Here is a 21,693-nt window from a genome sequence, read left to right on the forward strand (position 1 = left end):
ATGAAACTTGACTCTAATCCATTCATCATCGGATCCTTGCCTCGTTATCTTCTCTGGTACCTAATCTGGTTAAATGTCCCTGTTGTAGGATTTTAGTGAAAATCCTCTATTGGGAATAGGTTTTTCTGCAATTGGATTACTCTCAGTAAGTGGCCCAGTAGTTCGCTTCTTTCAGCTTAATTTTTTCTTTGTGATCTTGCTGGGCTGTTACAGCGTAGAGGCGAGGGGGGCAGGGATGGGGGGCTGCGAGTGGGTTGGGGGAAAGCAAGGAGAACCACTTAATTGGACCTGGTCACGGCTACTAGAAAAATATAAAAATATGTTCTTTTCCCTGATTCCATCCCCCACCCCCCACCGCCCTTGCTTCTCTCCCCCTGCCCACCCTCCCCTAACATAAAAGCACCTGCCCTTGGTTTTCTAGAACTACCCATTTCTCAAATGTATACCTTTTATGAGCCCAATTCATCATCGTCCAGCCAATTTATTGGCGGTCCCCTGTGACTTCCTAATGAAATTCCTAAGGATTCCGCCCACCGTAATCTGCATGAAACATGCAGATGCCTGCCCAGCCGGCCTGTGTTGCCCTTTCTGGTAAAGTTCTCACTCTGAGCCACACAGCTCCGGAGGGGGGGGGGGGGCGGAGGGAGAGATGAGAAGCCACAAGTCTGAGCATTCCTGCTTTGCTGAGGGGTGGGCAGCTGGGGGTGCGGGCCTTGGCAAGCAGGTCCTGTGGGCCCTACACCAGGTCTCCTATAAATGAGGGCTTAACCAGTCTCCCCATTCCCTCGAGGTCTGGCTGGTGCTCCTGGGGCAGGAGGTCCCCGCCACACAGGAACCCAATAGGCTTGGGAGACTGGAGTCAGTGCCCAGCTTCTGACGTAGCCAGAGATGGGAACCGTGCCACCTCCTGGTTACTGTGATGGGTTGGCATTGAGGAAGGCCTGGTCAAAGCCAGGTTCACTCGGGAGGACCACGTGGTGGAAGCCACTTGTCTTTTCTAAGGGAGGGGGGCGTGGATGTTGAATGCACCTGGGAAAGTCCAGGCCTGATGGCGGCCTTCTCTGTTTCCCCAACAGTCGAACAAAGTGCCAGTTGTGCAGCACCCTCACCATGTGCACCCCCTCACGCCTCTTATCACGTACAGCAATGAACACTTCACCCCAGGAAACCCACCGCCACATTTGCCAGCCGACGTAGACCCCAAAACAGGTAGGCCACGGGTCTGGGTGTCCCTGGGGAGCTGCCGAGGGGTGAGGGTGGGAGGGTCTCCCGTTTCTCTCTTGGGTGTGAGCAGGAACTCTCCTTAGGGTGTGGGGAGCACAGAGCCTAGTGAGGGGCGGGCTGGGTGCCCTCCCTGTGGGAAAGTCCTAACCAGCTTGTGGGCGGTGGAGGGGGCTCGCTTGGAAGCACCCAGTGCTGTCCAGGAGTGGCTCACAACTCCCAGACCAGAAGTTGGACTTGGGAGGTGTTGTAGTGTTCGAGCAGCAGTTCTCAACCTGTGGGTCTCGACCCCTTTGGGGGTTGAATGTCCCTTTCACAGGGGTCACCTAATATACATCCTGCCTATTAGATGTTTACATGACGATTCATAACAGCAACAAAATGCCAGGAAGTAGCAATGAAAATAATTCTCTGGTTGGGTGGGGGGGAGGGGCTCACCACCACATGAGGAACTATACGAAAGGGTCATGGCATGAGGAAGGTGGAGAATCACTGTTCTAGAGGCTTCCATGGCATGCTCTCAGCCCTGGGGCCCTGGTTCCTTTACAGATGAAGGGAGTCACATGACAGTGACCTGCTAGGGCCACCGCCAGAAGCCACACTCTGGGCTCTACATTCTCTTCGCTGATACATTTTGCTTTCCTCCCCTGCACCCCACCCCCAAGTAAGATGCTGAGTCTTTTCCAGCCCATGGTAGAGATGTGACCACCAAAGCCACTTGATCCTCTGCTTTTACATGTGTCTCTCCTCACTTTTCCCGAAGGAGCAGAGGACGGGCAAAGGTGCATGGCATTGTGCCCCCCACCCCGCCCCCCGCCCTGCTGTCATGTCTAGTGGGAGCCTACCACCACAGCTCCCAGTGGGGGGAGCTTGAAGAGCATGAATGGAGCGGGGTTGTTTTCAGCCATGCAGGGAACTGGCTAGGGAACTGCAGCCAGTTAACTAGAAGGATGGACTGAAGATGACAATTCCGGGCTAGCTGAGGGGATCGTGTGGTTCCGGGTTGAGGTAGGCTGCCCACTAAGGCGGCCTTCGCTGCCCCTGAATGCAGGCTCCATTAGCTGGTTTTCACCAGCCTCACTTTCCCCTGAGCCCCCTTTGTACTTTGTTGGATGGGGGGGTGGGGTGGGGGAGCAGGGCAGGCCGCCAGCTGCCCTAGGCCCTCCAAGTAGAATGGCCACATGGGTGTCTCATTTAAATAATGGTAGTACAGGGAATAGCTTTTAAATGGTTATCGTAAAGCATATGATTAACGTCCCTGCACTGTTTACCTCCCACCCACCCCCACCCCCCCGCAAACATTCTTTTAAGTGTGCAAATGGCTGGGTGTACTGGCCCAGCTGCCCAGTCTGTGTGGTGTTTGTGATGGAGAGAGAGCAAGGCCTGCTGGGGATGAATGGCACCCAGGGAGGCTTCATTTATAGATTAAAAGCTTCCTGAAGACATTAAAAAAAATGGAGTCCTTTCCATCCAGGAACAGGCCCCTCACTCCCTTCAATTTGCTGCTCAAGGTGTTTATTTTGTTCCCCATTTGTACCATGGGAATCACCTCTCTCTGTTGGCATTGCCCGGAGCTTCTTGCTCTCTCAGAGGGGACCACTAGGCATGGCCCCTGAGATGGAGGTAGGGATGGGGGCAGGGGGTAGCTAGGTAGGTATGCGGGGAGAGAGACAGACAGACAGACAGAAGAGGGAAAGTGGAGAGGGAGCCTTCGCAGGCCTTCAGAATTCACTCAAGTATGCCTTGTGGCAATTTCGTTGCCCGGGTAGGGCTAATTCAACAGCTGACTCTGCCTCTGCCCCCCCACAAATTACTAGATTATTCTAGAATGAAGCATACCAAGCCTCCAATATCTCCTGCCCTTTCATTCCTGTCCTACTCTGGGTAAAATGTCAAATGCACTTGGTCCGTTGTCCTACTGTCCCTCTTCTAAGGGAAGGGAAGGCCTTCCAAGGGAGTGAACCTTTATTAGTTTTGAAGAAGGCAAGAGTCACCTTGGAAAAGACAGAGACTCAGAAAGTAGGTCAGAAATCCAAAGAGTCACACTCCAGGGGTCGCTAAGTCCTTAGAACATAAAGGGTGGGAATTGAGACATTGGGAGGGAAAAGGGAATTACGATTAGTTGATCACCTACTATGGTTCAATCACTTAAGAAAAAATTTTTTTTCAAATGCACTCAGCGGACATTCTCTGGTTCTGTCCCGTGCCACTCAGTGTATCAGTGCACCTGGAATGAACTCACCTGGTTTGGCATCTTGCTCTCACCTAGAAGTGGAGGATAGATGAGTTGGAAGTTCTCAAAACTCTTAGGTGCATCATAGTGAAAAGCACCTTGTCCTGGAAGTTACAGAAGAGCTGTCTGCCTTCCCCCTTTCCCATGCCTGCCCTTTTCGCTTCCCGCCTCTTCATCATTGTACCTAAAATATGGCTTCTTCTCCTCAGGAATCCCACGGCCTCCGCACCCTCCAGACATATCCCCGTATTACCCGCTGTCTCCTGGCACCGTAGGACAAATCCCCCATCCGCTAGGATGGTTAGTACCACAGTAAGGAGCTCCATTTCTTAATTTCCTTTTTGTTTTTACATGGGCATGCTTATTATTTAGTCTGTGCATGGGTGCATGTGCAGTGGAAGAGGGGGGTGAGGAGGGAGCCGGATGTGGGTGGGTGCTAAGAAGCAGGCGCATCGGTCATCATTCAGTCGGACTTTGTAGGGGAAAAGCTACTGGTGCTTCGTCTTCTGACCCCAGTATTCTCAGAGACTGCAGAGTCTCCTCTTTGGACAAAAGTGCCCCAGCGGTACTTTGGGAATTTCAGCAGGCTCTGGGGGTTTCTGTCCAATGGAGCTGGTCATTGCTCTTCTGCTGGTGTCTACAGCCCTCGCCGCATTTTTAGCAACCCAAAGGGATGGTGTTCTCACACTGGACAAGGCAGCCAAGTCATCCCTTTTAGGATTTGCATACACGGGGGCAGGGAGGTAGGAATAGGAGCAGCCGAGTGTTGAAATCCAGGATGGGAGTAGAGCGGCCTCTCTTAGACCCTTTATCTTGACCCTCGCTCCCAAGAGTGACCACAATAATGTTTTCTGCTAAGCAACTCCATGCGGGTGAACCAGCGTGTCCCTGAAATCCTTGCCAATGGAAGGTTTTACCTAACTATGAAAGGCAGGGTGGACCTGCCCCCGCAACACCTGGGGACTGGTGGGTGGTTCTTGGTGTCTCTGCCTCCTGGTCCGTGTCCAGCAGTGCCCACATAACCCCACTACCTTTTTCCGTGTGTCTTTCCATGACCCAGTCTTCTTTTTAAAGCTCCATCACTGACTGGCCTTAGACAACTTACAGCATGCTGTTTCCAAACAAGAGTAGAGAGGCCTATAAACGTACAGGGATACCGTGTTTGTGTGAGAGAGAGATACGTATTTTGTGATGGAGCGTTTTGTGCATGTATTTCTCCATGTTTACCAATGATCTCTATCTTCTGAGTGGGGGGACACAGAATGATTTGTTGAATCCTGTCAGGCTTTTTTTTTGGGGGGGGGTGCTTCCCCCACCCTTAATCCTGGTAAAACCCCTAAAGTACATGTCTTGGGTAAAGACATTTCCGTGCCTTCAAGGAAATGCTTGTTTCTCTAGCGGCTTCCAAGTTTATGCTTGTTTCTCTAGCGGCTTTCAGAAACCACCCCAAACAAACAAACAAACGTGAAAACAAGACCAAACAGTCTGGCAGCGCATTAACCTGATTGGACACCTCCTCGTGGGGGAGGCGTCTGGTCGTCGGGTTTTGTGCACAGCGTAGGCACGATCGCCAGCCTGCCCCGATTTCTTTTTCAATAGGACGGGCCTTGTCTCACCTCTTCCTCAGTCATGATTTCTACACTCAGCTGACCGGGGGGGGGGGTACACACACACGAGATTTGAAGGCTAGATAAAACGGGATGACCGACTCAGACAGCCTTCTGTCAGGAAAAGTTGTGTGTCTTTCATGAGGATGCTATTTTGCATGTTGCTGTATTTTTTAATTATTGCAATGAGTTGTGATTGTCTATTGGTTACCCACAATTCTTCTTGGGGACTCTCCCCCCCGGTAACTCTTGTCAACACTTGTTAATTTGACAAAAGGCTACAAATTAAGCTCTGTTAATTTAATGTTTTCTCACCAAGATCTAAATACCGAAGGAGGCCCAAAGCGTAACTGAAGTCCTTTGATTCACTGTACTTTATTTTGGTATAAATTTACATTCATTATTGTTTTCCTTTGGATGTGTAGCCCTCAATTAGTGTGATGGCTCCATTAAAGCAGGCGAGACTTCGCCTTTAATTATTACAACAAAACACCTAGTTTCAGCTTGGGGAGAGGGTCTCTATTGACATAAGCAGAGGTTATAAAATTTAATTAGCCATTCCTATCAGATTTATGGCATTCAAATTGTTCTGTGTTTCTTCCCTTTGATCCCTCCTGTACAATCCCCAAGATTTTTGTTCTGATCAAATGAGAATAAAGCTTACTGTGTGTGCGGAGAGAACTTCCCCCCCCCTCTCTTCCTCTTCCTCTTCTCCCCACCCCCACCCATGTTTGCACACTCTCACTTTTCACCCCCCTCCCACTCCCCACCCCTCCTTGTAGGCAAGGTCAGCCCGTGTATCCAATCACGACGGGAGGATTCAGGCACCCCTACCCAACGGCTCTTACCGTCAATGCTTCCATGTCCAGGTGAGTTGCAGGAACCGGGGCCTTCCACCAAAGTCAATGGGTACTGCTGGGGGTGTTCTCTAGAGCCTCACAGGTTTGGCCACCAGGACTGGCAGGACCAGCAGGGTAAGTAGTGTAGCCATGGGCTTGTCCTCTCCTAGACTGTGCCGAAACCTTCACTGCCCTGGGCATCCAAGGTAGGCCCTACGATGACTTTATCGGTCTTAATTTTTGCAGCGATTTAATGGATCAATTTTTAATTTATATATATATATTTTAAAAGATCGTGTTATTGGGGGCTCTTACAACTCATAACAATCCATGCATCAGCTGTTTGCAGCATATTGGTGCCTTTTCTAGACCTTTACTTTCTGTTGAGCCCGAAGGAGACAAGAGCAAACAGTCCGACATGAAGAGCTTGATTGTAATGTCTTTAGTCTCTGCTGCCCTAGACTGGGTAAGAAAGGGGAGGGTGGAAGTCATTTCATCAATTACACAGAGAAGAGTTTGAGAAAAGGCTGTTGATCTGCGCAGGGGTTAGACTCTTCATAGGCAGTTTAGGAAAGGATAACACACACACACAATTCCCCACAAAGGGATGTGTGTACTAACAATACAATGTTAGATTTCAAACTTATAATTTTAATTTTCAGTCACAACGAAATTGTTTTTAATTTTGAGTCACAAAGAGATTGGAGATAAAATGTTTTGAAAATGATGGCGACATCGGTACAAAGGCGCTTGACCCAATAGATGGATGCACGATGGTAAGAGCTGTCAGAGCCCTCAATAAAAGGATTAAAAAATAACAATACAATAAAAGCATTTGTTGGTATTATACACCACAGAATTTAGCCATTTAATGTTATTTTCAATAATACGTACTTCATTTGTTCCCAAAGTACCCAAATTGCATCGTTGAGCTTGTGTTGCATCTCTCTGTGAGAGTTTATCTTTCTTTTGTACCCCTTCAGCACACCTCAGCGCAGACTCTAGTGCTCATGAGTCACATGGGGCTGTTGGCTACCACAATTGGCCTGTGTAGCTGTCAATCTTTGAAAAAAATTTAAGTGAAAGGAAAGTCTCTAAAATGTTTCAAACATTCTCAAAGTAAGCAAATGCACATACATATCCAGATATGTTGGTGCTAAGCTACACACACACACCACAGTGTACACATACCCACATCTACCTTTCTTGTCACCGAACTCTCCATTTCCTATCTCTGATCCATCCTGGCTAATTTTTCGGGGACTGCTCGTTTATTTACAAGCTGGTTGGCAGCAGTGGGTTTAAGTAGTCACTAATTGCTCCTAATGATAGTTTTATCTTCTGTTCATCTGATTTTCAGTCCAGTTAATTAAATCGGTGGAGGTTTAGACTTTCCTGATGGGCTGAAGCAACTAATCCATTTTGATGATGGCCTGTAATCAAATTAGCATGCATTACAGAGTGAAGCTGCTGCCCCGGGCCCCTCCCCCACGCTCGGTGTCCAGCATGGGATGTCCAAGTCCAGGGAAAGCGCCCGGAACCCGGATGGTTCCCCGACCCCCTCCCCCTGCGTGTCTTTCTTATGACGAGTGATTTTCAGGGGGCCGTCATGAGAATCACATTTGTTCATAAGAACACACTGTTGCCTCTATTATGGTTGCAGCTGTCCTGTCACCATGATGTTATCATACCATGTATTTCCTATGCGCGGTCAGCCATCCGCACTTCAAAATCCACACCAAGATTGGCTAGGTGGGGCCATGCCTTGTGTGCTGTCCCTTCCGCTGTGAAGGGGAAGGGTCCAGATGCTCATGAAGTCACGTTCTCCCCACCTTGTAAGAGCCTGGAAATGAGTGAGCAGTCTCCTGGGAGCAGAGCAGGGCAGGGCAGTGGAGTGGCTGCTAACTGGCAACGCACCTTTCCCTCCATCCCAGCCTCGGTCAGCCTGCTTTGCATGTTTGGTGGAATTCAGAGGTTAAGACACAGTGAAGTCTTCGCAGAAATGGGGCTGGGGTTCAGCTTAATCGATTGAATTGTCATTAGGAGGTGGGTCATTGATTGGTAAGTGGGAAGGGGATGATGGGAGGAGAGGTGAGGTGCAGACGGAGGCCACCGATTCCCCCAGGTAGGCCTTATGAAAGGTAGCACGTTAAAAAGCGTACACAGCAAATTAAATACATTATTGTGGTAATGGGGCGACAGAAGTATAGGTCTATTATACTTATGGCAGTTACAGGAAATGTCGGCTGCTTGCCCCGTTCCAGAGCACCCTTTGATATTCATTCTATTCAGCAGCGGGGCCAGGACTTCTCAGAATTAAGTGATGGGTCATTATACTTTAAACACCATGGAGAAGCCTAGATTGGCAATTAAACAGCTCTTGCTGACACTCACTTGTGCCACCCTGTGACCCCCTTTAGATTGAGATGTTGGAGCTCGGGGCCCTCAGCCTGCTAAATTGGTACGAGGCTCTTCTCCTGACGAGAGCAGGCTCTGAAATCTGCCGGCTTCAAAGGGAGCGAGATCATGTATAAACCATAATGTGGGTGCACCGTGACTCACAAAAAATAAGGCAGGAAGAGATGAAATGTTACAAGTGCAAGGGGGAGCATGAGAGAAATAATGGCAAAGCCCATGCACGTCGGCGCCCGGATGGCTGCACGGGAAAATGCATCCCGCCGCTTGTGCATAAAATCAAGGCCGGCGGATGACATGCAGTTAACAGAAACATGTCAACAGTGAGGGAAAGTGGGAGTGAGTGAGCGAGGCACCCCCGAGACAGCCAGAAACAAAAATTAGTTGTCCTTAACAAGTAAAGGCTCATCATTATATTCTGGCTGGGAGCCATAAAAGCAGACGGGGGTAGCTAATGAGCTGCTTAGAATTTTTAGGGTGTTTATTGCATTTCGGGAAATAGTTGTCTGTGGAAAGGAAATTTCTTCCAGCGAAGGTACGCGCACAGCCCACACCCACGTACCTGCCTTGCCCTGCCCTTCCCGGTCCATCCCTCCGCTTGCTTGGGTGTCAGGTGTAGGAAGGCAGGTGGAGGAATAGGACGTTGGATGTGTGGGTCAGATTGGGTGGTTGCACTTAGAATTTCTCCCCACTCCAAATTGGACTTGACCCGTGGCATCTCTGGAGCGGGGTACCCCCGTGTTCCCCCATTGCTCCCCTGTCTGACACATAGTCGGCCTCATTCTGCAGGCGGGGACCTATACTTTTGAGGACTGCGAGGCCTCTGTGGTCAGTACCACCCTTCCACTCACTGCTGCGCACAGGGCTTCCAGGAGCATGTGCTCATGACTTCCGCTTCCCCTGGGCCTTAGAGGAAAGGGAACAAATGGGGTCGCCCAGGAACCCCAATGCCTCCTGGGAGCTTTGTCCTTATTCGGGGGTGAGGAGGGAGGGGGATGAAAACGGCTTGTTTGATTCATCTTTCTTCGGGGAGGTTGAGATTTCCTACTCCCCAAGTTTGAACGTTTGCTTTTCGACTTTATTTAAAAGATACATTTCTCTACTGACATCACCCCGCACGACGCATAACTTCTGGTCAGCCAGAGCTCATGGTTCACACGTGGGCTTTTTCTTGAAAGGCCAAGACAAAGCAGCGAGGAGCCCCTAGAGATGAGTCAGCATCTGGGGTCACTGTGCACCCTTCAAAGCTCAGCTTTCTTCGCTGATATGTGACTGTTGATCTGTGCCCATTGCGCCAGGCCCTTTTAAAATTCATTTTCCAGATACCCATGGGTTATATATTTAAGCAAAATGGACATGGTGGCCATTGCGCTCTTCCGCCCATTGGTTGAGCCTTGTCAATCAATGCAGGGTCCCTTAGCAATAGCTTCTCAATAAAGCCCTTCAAGGGTTCCCGTGCATAGTCCGCAGTGAGGTTCAGCCCATTCAGTAGGATATCAAGACAACCCAACACCCCCGGAATCCGCCCTCTTTAGAGCAGGTTATTTGTTCCTGAGATCCCACATTGGGCTGCTCTGGGTGGGGGCTGACTAAGGAACCATCTCAAGTACCGGGGTCTGCACTGCCCCTCCCCCCTTTCACCCAGGCAGGTGCGCAGCCAGCTCTCTGGCGTCACCCTGATAGGGTGGCCCAGGAGTTGGCCGTCTTCTTTTCTCTTAGGATTCTGCCTTCTGTGCCCACCCCCCTCACCCCACACGACACACACACTCTACTTCTCCCCTCCAGAGTATTAGTTAGTTTAAGAGAGTGATTCTCTAACCCACAATGATTCCAAAGCGTATCAAAAAAGGGAACATTCCTTGCGGATCCACTTACCAGTGTACAGATGGGTGCAGACGCCTTTGAAACGAGCCCTTTTAAGTCCTGGCCGAGATCCATGGCCAAGAAATGCATGTTTGGGAGGCTGGAAGTGGGTTTTCCAAAGAAGTTTCCTAAAAGCAACCAGCGCTGGACTAGAAAACAAACTTGATTTTTCTGGACCTCCCATTCATGTTCATAATCACTGAGAAGGTTTCATAACGCAGCGACAACTTGCTGGAGTGCAGATGATCCCGAAAGCCAAGAATTGTTGAGCGACAAAAGTCATGCAAGTTGGAATCTAAAGTTTCATTATTTTTTGTACATACAAGCCCTGCCCTTTTTCCGGGGAGGTGGTGGGTAGGGAGAGGAGGACTTCTTTCATAAGAGGACACAAACTTATTTAAAAACGTCAGTGGTTCACAATGAGAACCAGAATGCAAACGGTGGGATAGCTGTCCCTGCCCCCGTCTTTCCATCTCACCCTCCACCCCTGTCAACATTGGGGGGCGGGGAACTCAGCAGCTGAAGAAAAATAAAAATGTGATCGCCCGCATCAGCAAAATGAGCCCTAATGAGGCCCGCCCAGCTTTGTCAAAAATCTGGGTACACATCAGCCGCGTGAATATTTTATTTAGCTGTCAATATGCAACAAAAGGTTTCTCCTTTCTTTCTGGAGCGGATCGGAGCTTGGGACACAGCCTTCTTCGGGCCACGGGTAGTGGCTGGGAGAGAAAGTGGGCCCGTCAGAACCTGTATGTGGTCTTCAGCCCACTTTCCCTCCCCAGGACATCTGCAGAATGGGTCTTCCCTAAGGATGTTTAAAAAAAAAAAAAAGAAGCCAAACCCTCATGTCCCATGTCAATAAAACTCATGAAGAGGGTGACGGACTTGAATGACATCATGAGAATCCTTATGTTTAATTCCTCACTAATTAAGGTTCCGTGTGACTCGGGTAGCTAGCCTGCGTCACGTGCTGTTGTTGTTACTTTGTCAATCGTGTGGGCACCTCCCTCCCCATTCATTCTTTTTTATTCTGACCATTTACACAGCTTTCTGTCTTCCAGGTTCCCACCCCATATGGTCCCACCCCATCATACTCTGCACACGACCGGCATCCCCCACCCGGCCATCGTCACGCCCACAGTCAAGCAGGAATCCTCCCAGAGTGACGTCGGCTCACTACACAGCTCGTAAGTGTCGCCCTCTGAGCGCCCTGTTCTTTGCCTGAGGGGCAGGCATGCGTGGCCTCGGGGACGGTCCCTGTGCCTGCAGTCGACCTGACTGGAGTTGAATTCAGTCAACACCAGCCTTGCTGGGGCCTGGGATTCCGTCCAGAGGGAAACCATGGGCTATGGCAGAGTGTGTAGACGGTGCCTCTGCAGGGTGGATCAGAAGGCCCTTTGCCCCTCTGCGTTTTGGTGGGGTGGGATTTCAGCTCCTGCCTTGGTCCTCACGCCGTAGTAGCATGGTTGGCGTGTTTATTTGGAAGGAACGAGATGCTTCTCATTCAGGTGGAGGATCTAGTCATAGGCTTCTCCCCTCTGCTCCCAGCCGGCCTGGGAACAGTCTATTTGTTGACACTTGAGGAAGTGATTACAAAAGCTTTCTCTCCCCCACCCTCCAGTCTGTTATTGCTGTTGTTCCCTTCCTAAGGGGCTCGGGGCATCGTGGGTTATGTCTCGGGCTGCATGGTCAGGAGTGTGAAACCCCGAGCCGCGCCAAGGGAGAAGGACGTGCCTCTCGCCTCCCGTCAAGAGGTGCCCTCCACCCTGTCTTCTAGTGTCACCGAGCCAGAAATGACTCGATGGCAGTGGGTTTTGTTTTGTTGTGTTTTTTTTTGTGGTTCCATCTTCCCCGGGGGGAGGACAGCAAAAGAAGCGGGCCTTTGCATCCAACCGTGGGCGTGTAGGGTGTAGGGTGGGAAGCCAAGCGAGGGCTCTCCTCTGCGGCAGTGTGTGACCCTTGTCTGTTCTGTCTCTACCCAGAAAGCATCAGGACTCCAAAAAGGAGGAAGAGAAGAAGAAGCCCCACATAAAGAAACCCCTGAACGCGTTCATGTTGTATATGAAGGAAATGCGGGCCAAGGTGGTAGCCGAGTGCACGTTGAAAGAGAGCGCAGCCATCAACCAGATCCTCGGGCGGAGGGTAGGCCCACGGGGGGCGGGGGGAGGGCAGGAACTCCGGCAGCCCTGACCCCACGAGTCGGGAGAACCCTCTCAGCCCCCTTCTTGCTCCATAGATGACAGACCAGTCCCGCTCAGCTCGAGTCCCCCTGCACCCTTACGTGCAGTATGACAACCTGAATGACCACGCACAGGCCTGTCCCAGCCCTCCCGTCCCCCGCCACACCCAGCCCTCCCGTCCCCCGCCACACCCAGCCCTCTCTAGGCAGTTCTGACTCCTAGCAATCCCAGATTCGAACTGAGCCCAGAGAGCGGATCCCCAAGCCTTTAGTTCGGGAACCTTGGCAAATTGTCACCATCCTCAGAGGAGAACATTCCGTGGATGGACTTGCTTCACCAAAGAGAGGCTGTGGTGGCCGCCCTGGCCCTGTGGCTGACAGTCTGCGTTCTCTCCCCCTCCCGCAGTGGCACGCTCTGTCCAGGGAAGAGCAGGCAAAATACTACGAGCTCGCCCGGAAGGAGCGGCAACTGCACATGCAGCTGTACCCGGGCTGGTCCGCGAGGGATAACTATGTAAGTGGGTCGCTCCTCTCCCCACTGCTCTGTACAAATGCCTTAATGACCGGGCGGGCAAGGGCCACGGCGGCCTCCAGAGGGCCTGGCTAGTTCTCGGCGGTGCATATCAGCCAAGCATAAGCCTGGAAGTCCGGTCTTGGCCTCCAGTGTGGCCCTCTTCAGGATGGCCACCATTCTTCAGCGGGTGTTGGAGGCGACAGGGTGTTCCAGCCCGAGACCAATGCGGTCCATGTTGGGGCTGTCCATTCATGTCTGGTGGCACATCAAGGGGTATGGGTTGGTCTGCCAAACACAGGGTGGGCAGTTGTAGCTCACCAGATACTCTGCAGGAGAAAGACAAAGGCTCATAAAGATGTGGCGCATCAGGAAACCATGAGGACAGTACTGCCCTGACCTGTAGGGTTACTTGTAAGCCGGAATCGCCTCGATGGCAGTGCATTGAGCTGAATTGGACACGTGCTTGTCTGTATCTTCGAGAGCCCTGCATCCACAAATTGCTCAGTGGGGCTCATGAACCCCAGCCTAGCACCGCCCGAGAGCTCCCCTGCAGTGGCTTGGCCTTGCAGGGAAGACCAGTGGGTAGGGAGGGAGCAGGAGGGTTTGATTTCACGAAGGGCTTCCAGCCGGGCCTCTATTTCTAAGAGGGAAGAGTGAAACTCAGTCATCGAACACTGTGGTTCCGTAGAAGTGGAGAGCTGTTTCCTTCGCAAAGGGTCCCGATGGGAAGACCCCTGAGAGTAGCCAGTGGAAGCGATCCCTTGGCAAGAAAGGCTGGCAGGCTGGGATGTAGGTGTGTTGGGTGATGTGTATGTGTTTTGCTTTCTGTGTGGGGATGCAGCATTTGCCTAGTTTGTTCACATCCCATTATTTTCACTCACTCTGCATCTTGCCCAGTAGCCTCTCTGGTTCTAAGTGCTCTCTGCCTTCTAGATGGATACAATGTTTATGCCACTTGATCATTTATTTCCCGGCACTGGGTGTTAAGAGAAGATCTCCGGTTGCACTGCGGGTTGACACGTTGGGCTGCCAATTGCAAAGCCAGGTGTTTGAACCCACCAGCTGCTCCTTGGGCAAAAGATGAGGCCGTCTGCTCTGGGAAAGCCTTGCCATCTCAGAAACCCACGGGGAGGGGGCAGTTCTACTCTGTCCTGTATAAGTTGGAATCACCTTGATGGCAGCGGATTGGATTGGGTTGTTCGGGGTGTTCAGAAGTGGTTTTACCATCCACTCAGGAACACACCGGTCTTAAAGTTGCTGACCGCCTTCCCCTTCCCCGGTGGTGTCATGGTGCATCCAGATGACACCTCTGCCAGTCCTACCCAGCTCCCCTCTTGACGCCATCCATGCTGATGCTCTCCATGCACATGGGCTGGTACCTACGAATTGATTAATGGCGATTCATGGTGGCGAACCTGTGCAAGGACTACGGAGGCTCAAGAGGGAAACCAGGCACCTCTGTCTCCCTCTTCAAGAACGTACTGTTCATCAGGAAGTCATGACACACCTACATAGATGCTCAAGATGACTCGGCTGATTCTGACAGGCTAGTTCCAGCCTCCTTCCATTGGATTCTTCTGGCCCGAAGCATAAGTTCTTTCTTCAGTGTGTAGGTGAGCACAGGGAATAGCTGATGAGGTCATGGGCGCAACCCCACATCCTCATCACCGCACCTGCGCATCATCTAGCTCCCGCCATCTTTAGCTGCTCGTTTCTAGACTGGACCCCTCTGGGGAGCAGTGATGACACTTCACGAAGAGGACATTTGCTCTGAGCCCATGTGCCTACTGACACTTAATAGTCTTCACTGCTTGAGACCCGTTCCATTGACACCCCCCTACCCCTCCCCCGGCTGTGTGCAGTGGAGGCGTCTGTTCTGGCGTTGAAAGGAGATGGGTAGGAGGTCTGTGTTTCTCAGCAGTAGAGAAGCCCCACGGTCTGGGCACACCCAGCCACCCCACTGCCCGACAGCTAGCCTGCGCATGTCCAGCTTCTGTCCTCTCCAGCTTCTACCTGCCACCGACCCAGCCTGTGGATGATCTAGAAGGGTGTCCCAGAGAGGAGCCAAGCCACTCTAGAGGGCTCATCTCTCCAGGGTCCAGCTGCACAGAGGGTGCACTGCCCAGACGCCTTGGGTGTAGCCTCCACAGTGGGGCAAGGTGCAAGGAGTTGAGCGTGAGAGAGAATCTTCACAGGCGTACAAGGCTGACTTTGTGATCGCTCCAGAATGCTGTGTTGGGAGCCATTGCAAGCCAGTAATGCCCGAGGCTCTTTGTGTCAGGCTGTTCCGATTTCAGACGGCCCGTGCGGCAGCTGAAACGATGTGAGCCAAGTTCTACGTTGGGAACCTGGGTTGGTATGATCCGCAAGTGCTTGATGAGATGAGAAAGCTTGGAGGTATATCTGGGTTTAGGACACCCAAAAGGCAAAAGGGGTGGCGGCGGGGAACCCTTTATCTCCTGGAAAAGGAATGGCCAGATTCCTCTCAGAGGAGCCATGGCACGTGGGCACAGTCTCTCTCCCTCCCCCTGCCTCTCTCCTCCTCGCCTTCCCCTGGCCGAGGAACGGGCAGAGCCTTGGAGAGTTAAGTGAATCTGACTGTGGTAGGGGCTCGTGGGCATTTCTCATGAACTCCCTTGACCTGGAATTTTTCTAGGAATGACTGGGGTGATCTGTAAATTCTGAGAGGCTCTTCCAGAGTTTGCAGCGGGAGCCTCTTCAATGCCGCCAGTTTCCCAGTCCAGCGGTGATGACACCATCGTTGTCTTGCTACCTTAGGAAAACAAGGATCGAGCGCTTCCAGGGATGCGCACACTGCTCCCCAAAGGGGGTCCGGTCAGAGACCCCGTGTTATTGCTACCTTCGGCAGAAACCGTCACAGCCGGCCCCTTCTCGAACAAAAGAAAAACATTTGTTACTCTAACCTATCCTCTGGCGCTGTGTTTAGACAGGAGTGGTTTTTCCTGGCTCTTCTAGATTCGGTCAAGGATAGAAAACTGGGCTTATTTGTATATCTGAGTTGGTCTCCCCCTCTCCTGCTCTGTGTCCTCCTCCAATAGCTGTTGCTTTTGCTGCTTTTGATGAGGCCAGGGAGTGATCCTCTTCCTGAGGATTGTGGATGGAGTTTCTTCCTTTTTCCTATGAACACACAGCCTTGTCCTCTGGAATCTTTTGATCCAAAGCATAGGGGGGGGGTGTGGTGTGTGTGTGTGTGTGTGTGTGTGTGTGTGTGTGTGTGTGTCCGCCCCAAAGCACAGCTCTTGCAATGGAAAACGTTTGCCCTGTAGCCCATCATTGCAAGGTGTAAGGTGTGGGAATCAGCTTTTGCAGATCTTTCCAGGGTCAGGATCGCCCGCTATGGGAAGCGGTGGTCTCTGTGAGAATTCTCTCCAGCACCAACATCTCAGTTGTACATCTGCACCGAGACAACTGCATGTGGCTAGAGGGGTTTCCAGCTGCCTTCCCCATTGTACCGTCAGAGATAAATAATGGTCCAGCACCAGACCTGAGAGGGCTTGGAGCTGTTCTTTGGCGTGTGCGCGCACACACACACAGCCCTGGACGTGGGAACCATCCCACCCGGTGGAGTGAGGCTCCTGAGTACTTGGAACAGTCCTTCCAGTCTGGTCCCAGGACAGCCAGTGGCTTGTTGCTCTAGTGTGGGGGTGGCACAGAGATGGGGTACCTCAGCCCAGTGGCCATTGCCTCCTTTTTAAAAAGCCTCCGTAGACTGAGCGATCTACCTGAAACCCAGAATAAACTCCCCATGTGGCACTGACCCGGTACCCCAAGAGAAGGGCATTTTCTCTGACGTTCCTGGCTCCCGGGCCCTTCTGTGGCGCTAAGGTTCCGTGGCATCTGTGCCCCGAGGCTCTCCTCCCCAGCTGCTGCAGAGCTGGCCCCATGGTGCTGCAGTGCACAGTCATGGGCAGTATTCTGAAGGAGAGGCACCCAGCCTTCCTGCCAAGCTCATCTTTGTCTGGAAGCTCCACTGAAACCTGTACCACATCCTGGCAACACCGAGCCTCTGCTGGCGGATGAGAGGGGCCCTGGCTGAGGGCGGAGGACAAGACTCCCACCCCTGAGCCGCCATGCTAAGTGAATCTCAAGTGTTCTCCTTGTCATGTGTCCCTCTGTCGTCCAGAGTTGACACCGGAAGACCCCAGGTCCCTGGTCTTTTGCTATCCAAAGACAAAGAAGGCTCTAAAGCTCATCCTTTTGTTGGTGATGTTAATGCTCAGGTGCTGAGATTGGCAGGGCTCTTGACGCAGGAGGGTGTGGTTGGAGAAGGTGAACAACTCCTTCACCTGACTTAAGGTGGAGTTTCCTTCACCCACAGTGAGACGTGAACCACCGGGCAGTGACAAGCACCTGCCTTGCCCAGGTCCATGCTAGTAGCTCCATGCCTGTGAGAAACCAGAATAGGGACAAGGCCTGGTGTGTAGGACTGTTGTATGCGCTTAAAGGAAAGGGTAGAAAAATTGCACTCTCTCCATTTGATTCGCCACTGAACATTTGCTGTTGGACGGGTGGGGTGGGGTGGGGATGAGGGGGATGGGGGATGGGCTTTATACAGTTTGTGGCAAAGTTGAATTCAGTAATGACATTGTGTGTTCCATAAATGCTAGCCTACTGCCATCGAGGGGATTCTGATTCAGAGCGACGCAATAGAGGGTCTCCAAGGCTTTGCAGATCTTTCTGGGAGCGGGCTGCCTCCTTTCTCTCCTGCACAGCAGCTGGTGGGTTTAAACCTCCCACCTGACAGTTAGCAGCCCCGCACTGACTCAGCAGTGCTCCCAGGACCCTGTAATTCCAGTCAGGGACACAGAAACTTTCTCTCTTGCGAGTGACAGCACACTGGCATTGCCCTCTCGGAGAATAGTCTGAGAGACAAAGTCAGACTTGCAACTCTGTGGACTCGGTGGTGCTGGGACTTTGGGGGTGTATTTGTGCAGGCATTTCTGTTTGGCCCTTATGGAGGTGATGGTTTTCCAAAAAAAAAAAAAAACCCTCCAAACTCACTGCCATGAGTCGGCCCCAGAGGACAGGGTAGAACTGCAACCTGTGAGTTTCTGAGATTGTCGCTCTTCGTGGGAGTAGAAAGCCCTGGCTTTCTTCCGAGGAGCAGCTGGTGGTTTCGAACTGCCGACCTTGCCATTAGCAGCCCGGCGTGTAACCACGACACCTCCAGGGCCCTTGAGGATGATGGTGGCTGACCTTCCAGTGACCCCCACATGCCCAACTAGATCAGTTCCTGGCTGCCATCTCCTCGACACACATCTCCGGCCTCTTTCTTCCACAGAGGCACGGGGTGGGTTCCAACTGCCAAACTTTTTAGGGGCAGCGGGGTGCTTAACCACTTTGCTTAACCAGCTGGGCGCCTTGGCCATTTATCAGAGTGCCGGCCTCCTCTTCTGGGGTGGAGAGAGCTGCCCCCTCCTTTTGAGATGTCCGCCCGCGGTGCTTCTGGTCTCTTTTCTGGTGGGCATCTCAGAAAGAAGAGGGGGTCTCCTTCTCCTTTGCAGCCCCTTAACACCGAGGTCCACGCTTCAGCTTTACTCGGAACTCCGACTGAATTGGCCTTAGTAACGATGATGGGTCTCTGTGAGATCCGACCCGGGCAAGGCACCCCCATTTAGACTTCCTGAGCGGCTCCAACCCCTCATTCCCCGATTCTTCCTCCACTTACTTCCAAAGTAACCTGCTTGGAGGCAGGTTCAGGGCGGCCGTGGGTGCTTCCTTTACCACCTTCTGTCCCCTTCTCCTCCCCTACGGAGTGGACGTCCATTCCGGAGTGGACGTCCATTCCGGCAGCATTGAACCTGAGGGGTGGCTGGAGTCCCGAAAGGAGACTCTACCAGGTGTGCCCCGGGACCCTGCTCCCCTCGCCCTGTTTCTTTAAATAATGCCACGTTCCATCCGTTCCTTCTAGGGGAAGAAGAAAAAGCGGAAAAGGGACAAGCAGCCCGGAGAGACCAATGGTAAGTTGGGGGCATCCATCTGTGGGGGGACAGGAGCAGTACCTAGGGACCACTTTCACGTTAGGCTTCTCTGGGGGCGGCGGGAGAAGTCCAAGGCCAGGACGCTGTGGGGGAAGTCCATCTTAGCCAGCCTTTTGGTTTATGCCTTTAAATTAACTGCTTCATTACTGCCCTTTTAAAGCTAGTAACACCCATTGTTGGATGAAAAGCACATTGTAATTCTAGTGGAATGTGTTTTTAAATGGTGGCAAAGCCTGCTCCTAGGGAGGCAGAGGCTGCCTAGGAGGGTGAATAGTCTGCTTCCTGTGTATGTGGCTGAGGGGGGCTGGGGAGGGGGCTGGGGAGGAGTGTGTGAGTGGTCTTAACTGGGCTGTTCTCGAATGTTCTGATGCATGCCTTTACAGTGGTAAATCGCACCCATTTTAAATTAAGGAGGTTTGTCGTTCTCTTAGAATAAATTAGAAATACTGCATAGGCAATCTCAGCGGTCCCTTGGAGAAAGAAGGCCAAGCTTTTACAAGCAAACAAAAACAAACCATTTTGAAGGCTTTGTATAATTTGTTCTTTTTTTTCAGAACACAGCGAATGTTTCCTAAATCCTTGCCTTTCACTTCCTCCGATTACAGGTGCTAATGTCATTTTGAGTCATTACAATAGTTGATAAAGTGTTCTTTAATTTTTCCTTGCCATTCTCGTTTTATTAACGCTGAAATACGTATAACATCTGAACATTCTCTATAAAGTGACCATCTACACGGTTTCATATGTTTCAGTAGAGTTTTTTCAGTTGCTTTTCTTGTTGTTTTTGTTTTCTGTTTTTTAAATTTAACTTTTGTTTTGTTTGTTTATCTTTCCTGTAACAGTTGTTTAAGCAGTCACAACAGTGATTTAGACTCAAACTAACTGTGCAAATTGAATATGCAGTATTTCTTTAAAAGAGACTGGTTTACCCACCAAAAAAAAAGGGAAGGAATTCATTAATAAAACCTCCTTAATCTAATGGCATTTTCCATCGCTCCCACTAAGTTTTCTCACGCAAGCATGTATTATTTTTTTCCTTTCTTTGCCTTAAAAAGTTTTTTTTTTATGTTTCATTTGTTTTCTTCCTTGGGCTTTTCTGCTTATAACTTGCAACCCACTAGCATGTCACTGACTGTGCTGGCGTAAATCCTGCCAGGAGCTTCCCACTAACCCTTGCAGCTCATTCACACAGCCTTTTTTATACCTTTCTCTCTTCCTCTCTTAATATGAATGAGAATAAGTAAATAGGGAAAGAAATGATGGACACCCCCCAAAGCTGCAATATCCCAATACCACAACCCTTTTCTTTCTTTATTTCTTTCTGTTTTATTTCATTTTGTTTCTTTTTTTTTTCATTTGTAGTTGTGTTTTTGTTTAATTTTTCCGTTTTAAACTTGTTCCACTCTGAGAAGAAAAGAGCATGTTATAAACTTAATCCCCTCCTTCGCTTTATTTTCTTCTATAAGAATTTAAAACCAAACAAAAAAACCAATTTTGAGGGAAACTAAAAAAAAAAATAGAGGGAAAAGATGACTTAAGAGTTAGTTCTTCGGTTTCAGAACTTCTCTTTATCGCTTCAAACCGAATCTGAGAGACAGTCCTTAAAGAAGGGATACTGCAGCTTTATTTGCAACAGCTAATTTCACAAGTTGGATAAGAAATGTGATTTTTCTACTTTTTTTTTAATTAAAGAACGTTTTTGGTTTTGGTTTTTAATAGAAAGTCAATATTTTGCCATTAGTAACCAGGTCATTGATTTATTCCCTTTTTATTTATTTATTTTTTTTCTTATTTGTATCTCTCTCTCCTCCCCTCCCTCTCCCCCCTTCCCCTCCCTCCTCCTCCTCCTCCTCCTCCTCCTCCTCCTCCTCTCTCTCTCCCACTCCCTCTTCCTTTGCTGGCTTCTCTCTTGAACTCATTCAGACCTGAGCGCTCCTAAGAAATGCAGAGCGCGCTTTGGCCTTGATCAGCAGAATAACTGGTGCGGCCCTTGCAGGTGTGTATAGATTTCCCAGATTCGCTGTGCTGGTTTGCAGCTGGTTCATTGGGTCCTTTCCCCCACCCCTTCTCTGTCCTGTTGCTTTGTAGCTGTGTGTGGATCGTAGGAGTCCTGAGGGAGAGGGGCACTCACTGCCGAGTGTGCTGGGCTCTGAGGGATGTGCTTGCCCTCCCCGCTGCTGCTAGCCAAAATGCCACTGTAAAACAGCCTCACTGTACTCCTCAGGGGTCGGCGACAGCAAGCCCCAGGGGACCCCTTCCCAGGGAAATGTTGCCTGCCAAGCCCCTGCCCCAGGACAGCCTGGGTGGGGGGCTCAGTGTTGGCCTAGGTATACAAGCAAAGACTGTCAACTCCCCCTCTCCCTTTCTCTCTCTTTCTCTCTATTTTTCTCTCTCTCTCTTAAAATTTGTTTTTCATTGTTTTTCGGTTGTTGTTTTCCTTTTGTGTTTATTGTTTTGTTATTTATTTTTCCTTTGGACTCAGAGCAGCCCTCTGCTTTCATGTACTTGGTAAGGGGAGATAACCAAAGGCAACCGAGGTAAAAGCTGGTAGCTAAGATGACTCCGCCTGAGCTCGACCCACCATTGTGTTGTATTTTTTTGTGTTTACCTTATGCTAACAGATGCAAATACTCCAAAGAAGTGTCGGGCACTGTTCGGGCTTGACCGACAGACTTTATGGTGCAAACCCTGCAGGTATATTACCACTGTCAGGCCTTGGGGGAAAGGAAAAATCACAGCCTTCTGTCCTTCTGGTACCTTTAGTGTGGCGATCTACTTTCCACCTCTTTCCCTTCTACTTCCCCACTGACTTCAATGCCT

At 50.7% G+C, this 21,693-nt stretch overlaps 1 protein-coding gene across 27 annotated transcripts in view; it reads left to right on the forward strand.

Annotated features, from left to right (window-relative positions):
• The window catches only part of TCF7L2 (transcription factor 7 like 2), a 215,116-nt gene that overhangs the window by 186,131 nt on the left and 7,292 nt on the right, over window positions 1-21,693 (forward strand). For 6 of the 27 annotated variants that reach the window (XM_075533508.1, XM_075533510.1, XM_075533517.1 and 3 more), the window contains 9 exons: window positions 1,077-1,209; window positions 3,664-3,766; window positions 5,844-5,930; window positions 11,240-11,365; window positions 12,161-12,320; window positions 12,764-12,871; window positions 18,804-18,852; window positions 19,428-19,478; window positions 20,797-20,869. In XM_075533508.1, coding sequence (XP_075389623.1) covers window positions 1,077-1,209; window positions 3,664-3,766; window positions 5,844-5,930; window positions 11,240-11,365; window positions 12,161-12,320; window positions 12,764-12,871; window positions 18,804-18,852; window positions 19,428-19,478; window positions 20,797-20,869 — 890 coding nt within the window. Of the gene's footprint in view, window positions 1-1,076; window positions 1,210-3,663; window positions 3,767-5,843; window positions 5,931-11,239; window positions 11,366-12,160; window positions 12,321-12,763; window positions 12,872-18,803; window positions 18,853-19,427; window positions 19,479-20,796; window positions 20,870-21,494; window positions 21,569-21,693 lie in introns of those variants that run through there. The other 21 variants (XM_075533528.1, XM_075533531.1, XM_075533529.1 and 18 more) reach the window with 11 other exon arrangements.

Source organism: Tenrec ecaudatus, chromosome 16 (assembly GCF_050624435.1).
Source record: "Tenrec ecaudatus isolate mTenEca1 chromosome 16, mTenEca1.hap1, whole genome shotgun sequence".
Lineage (NCBI taxonomy): Eukaryota > Metazoa > Chordata > Mammalia > Afrosoricida > Tenrecidae > Tenrec > Tenrec ecaudatus.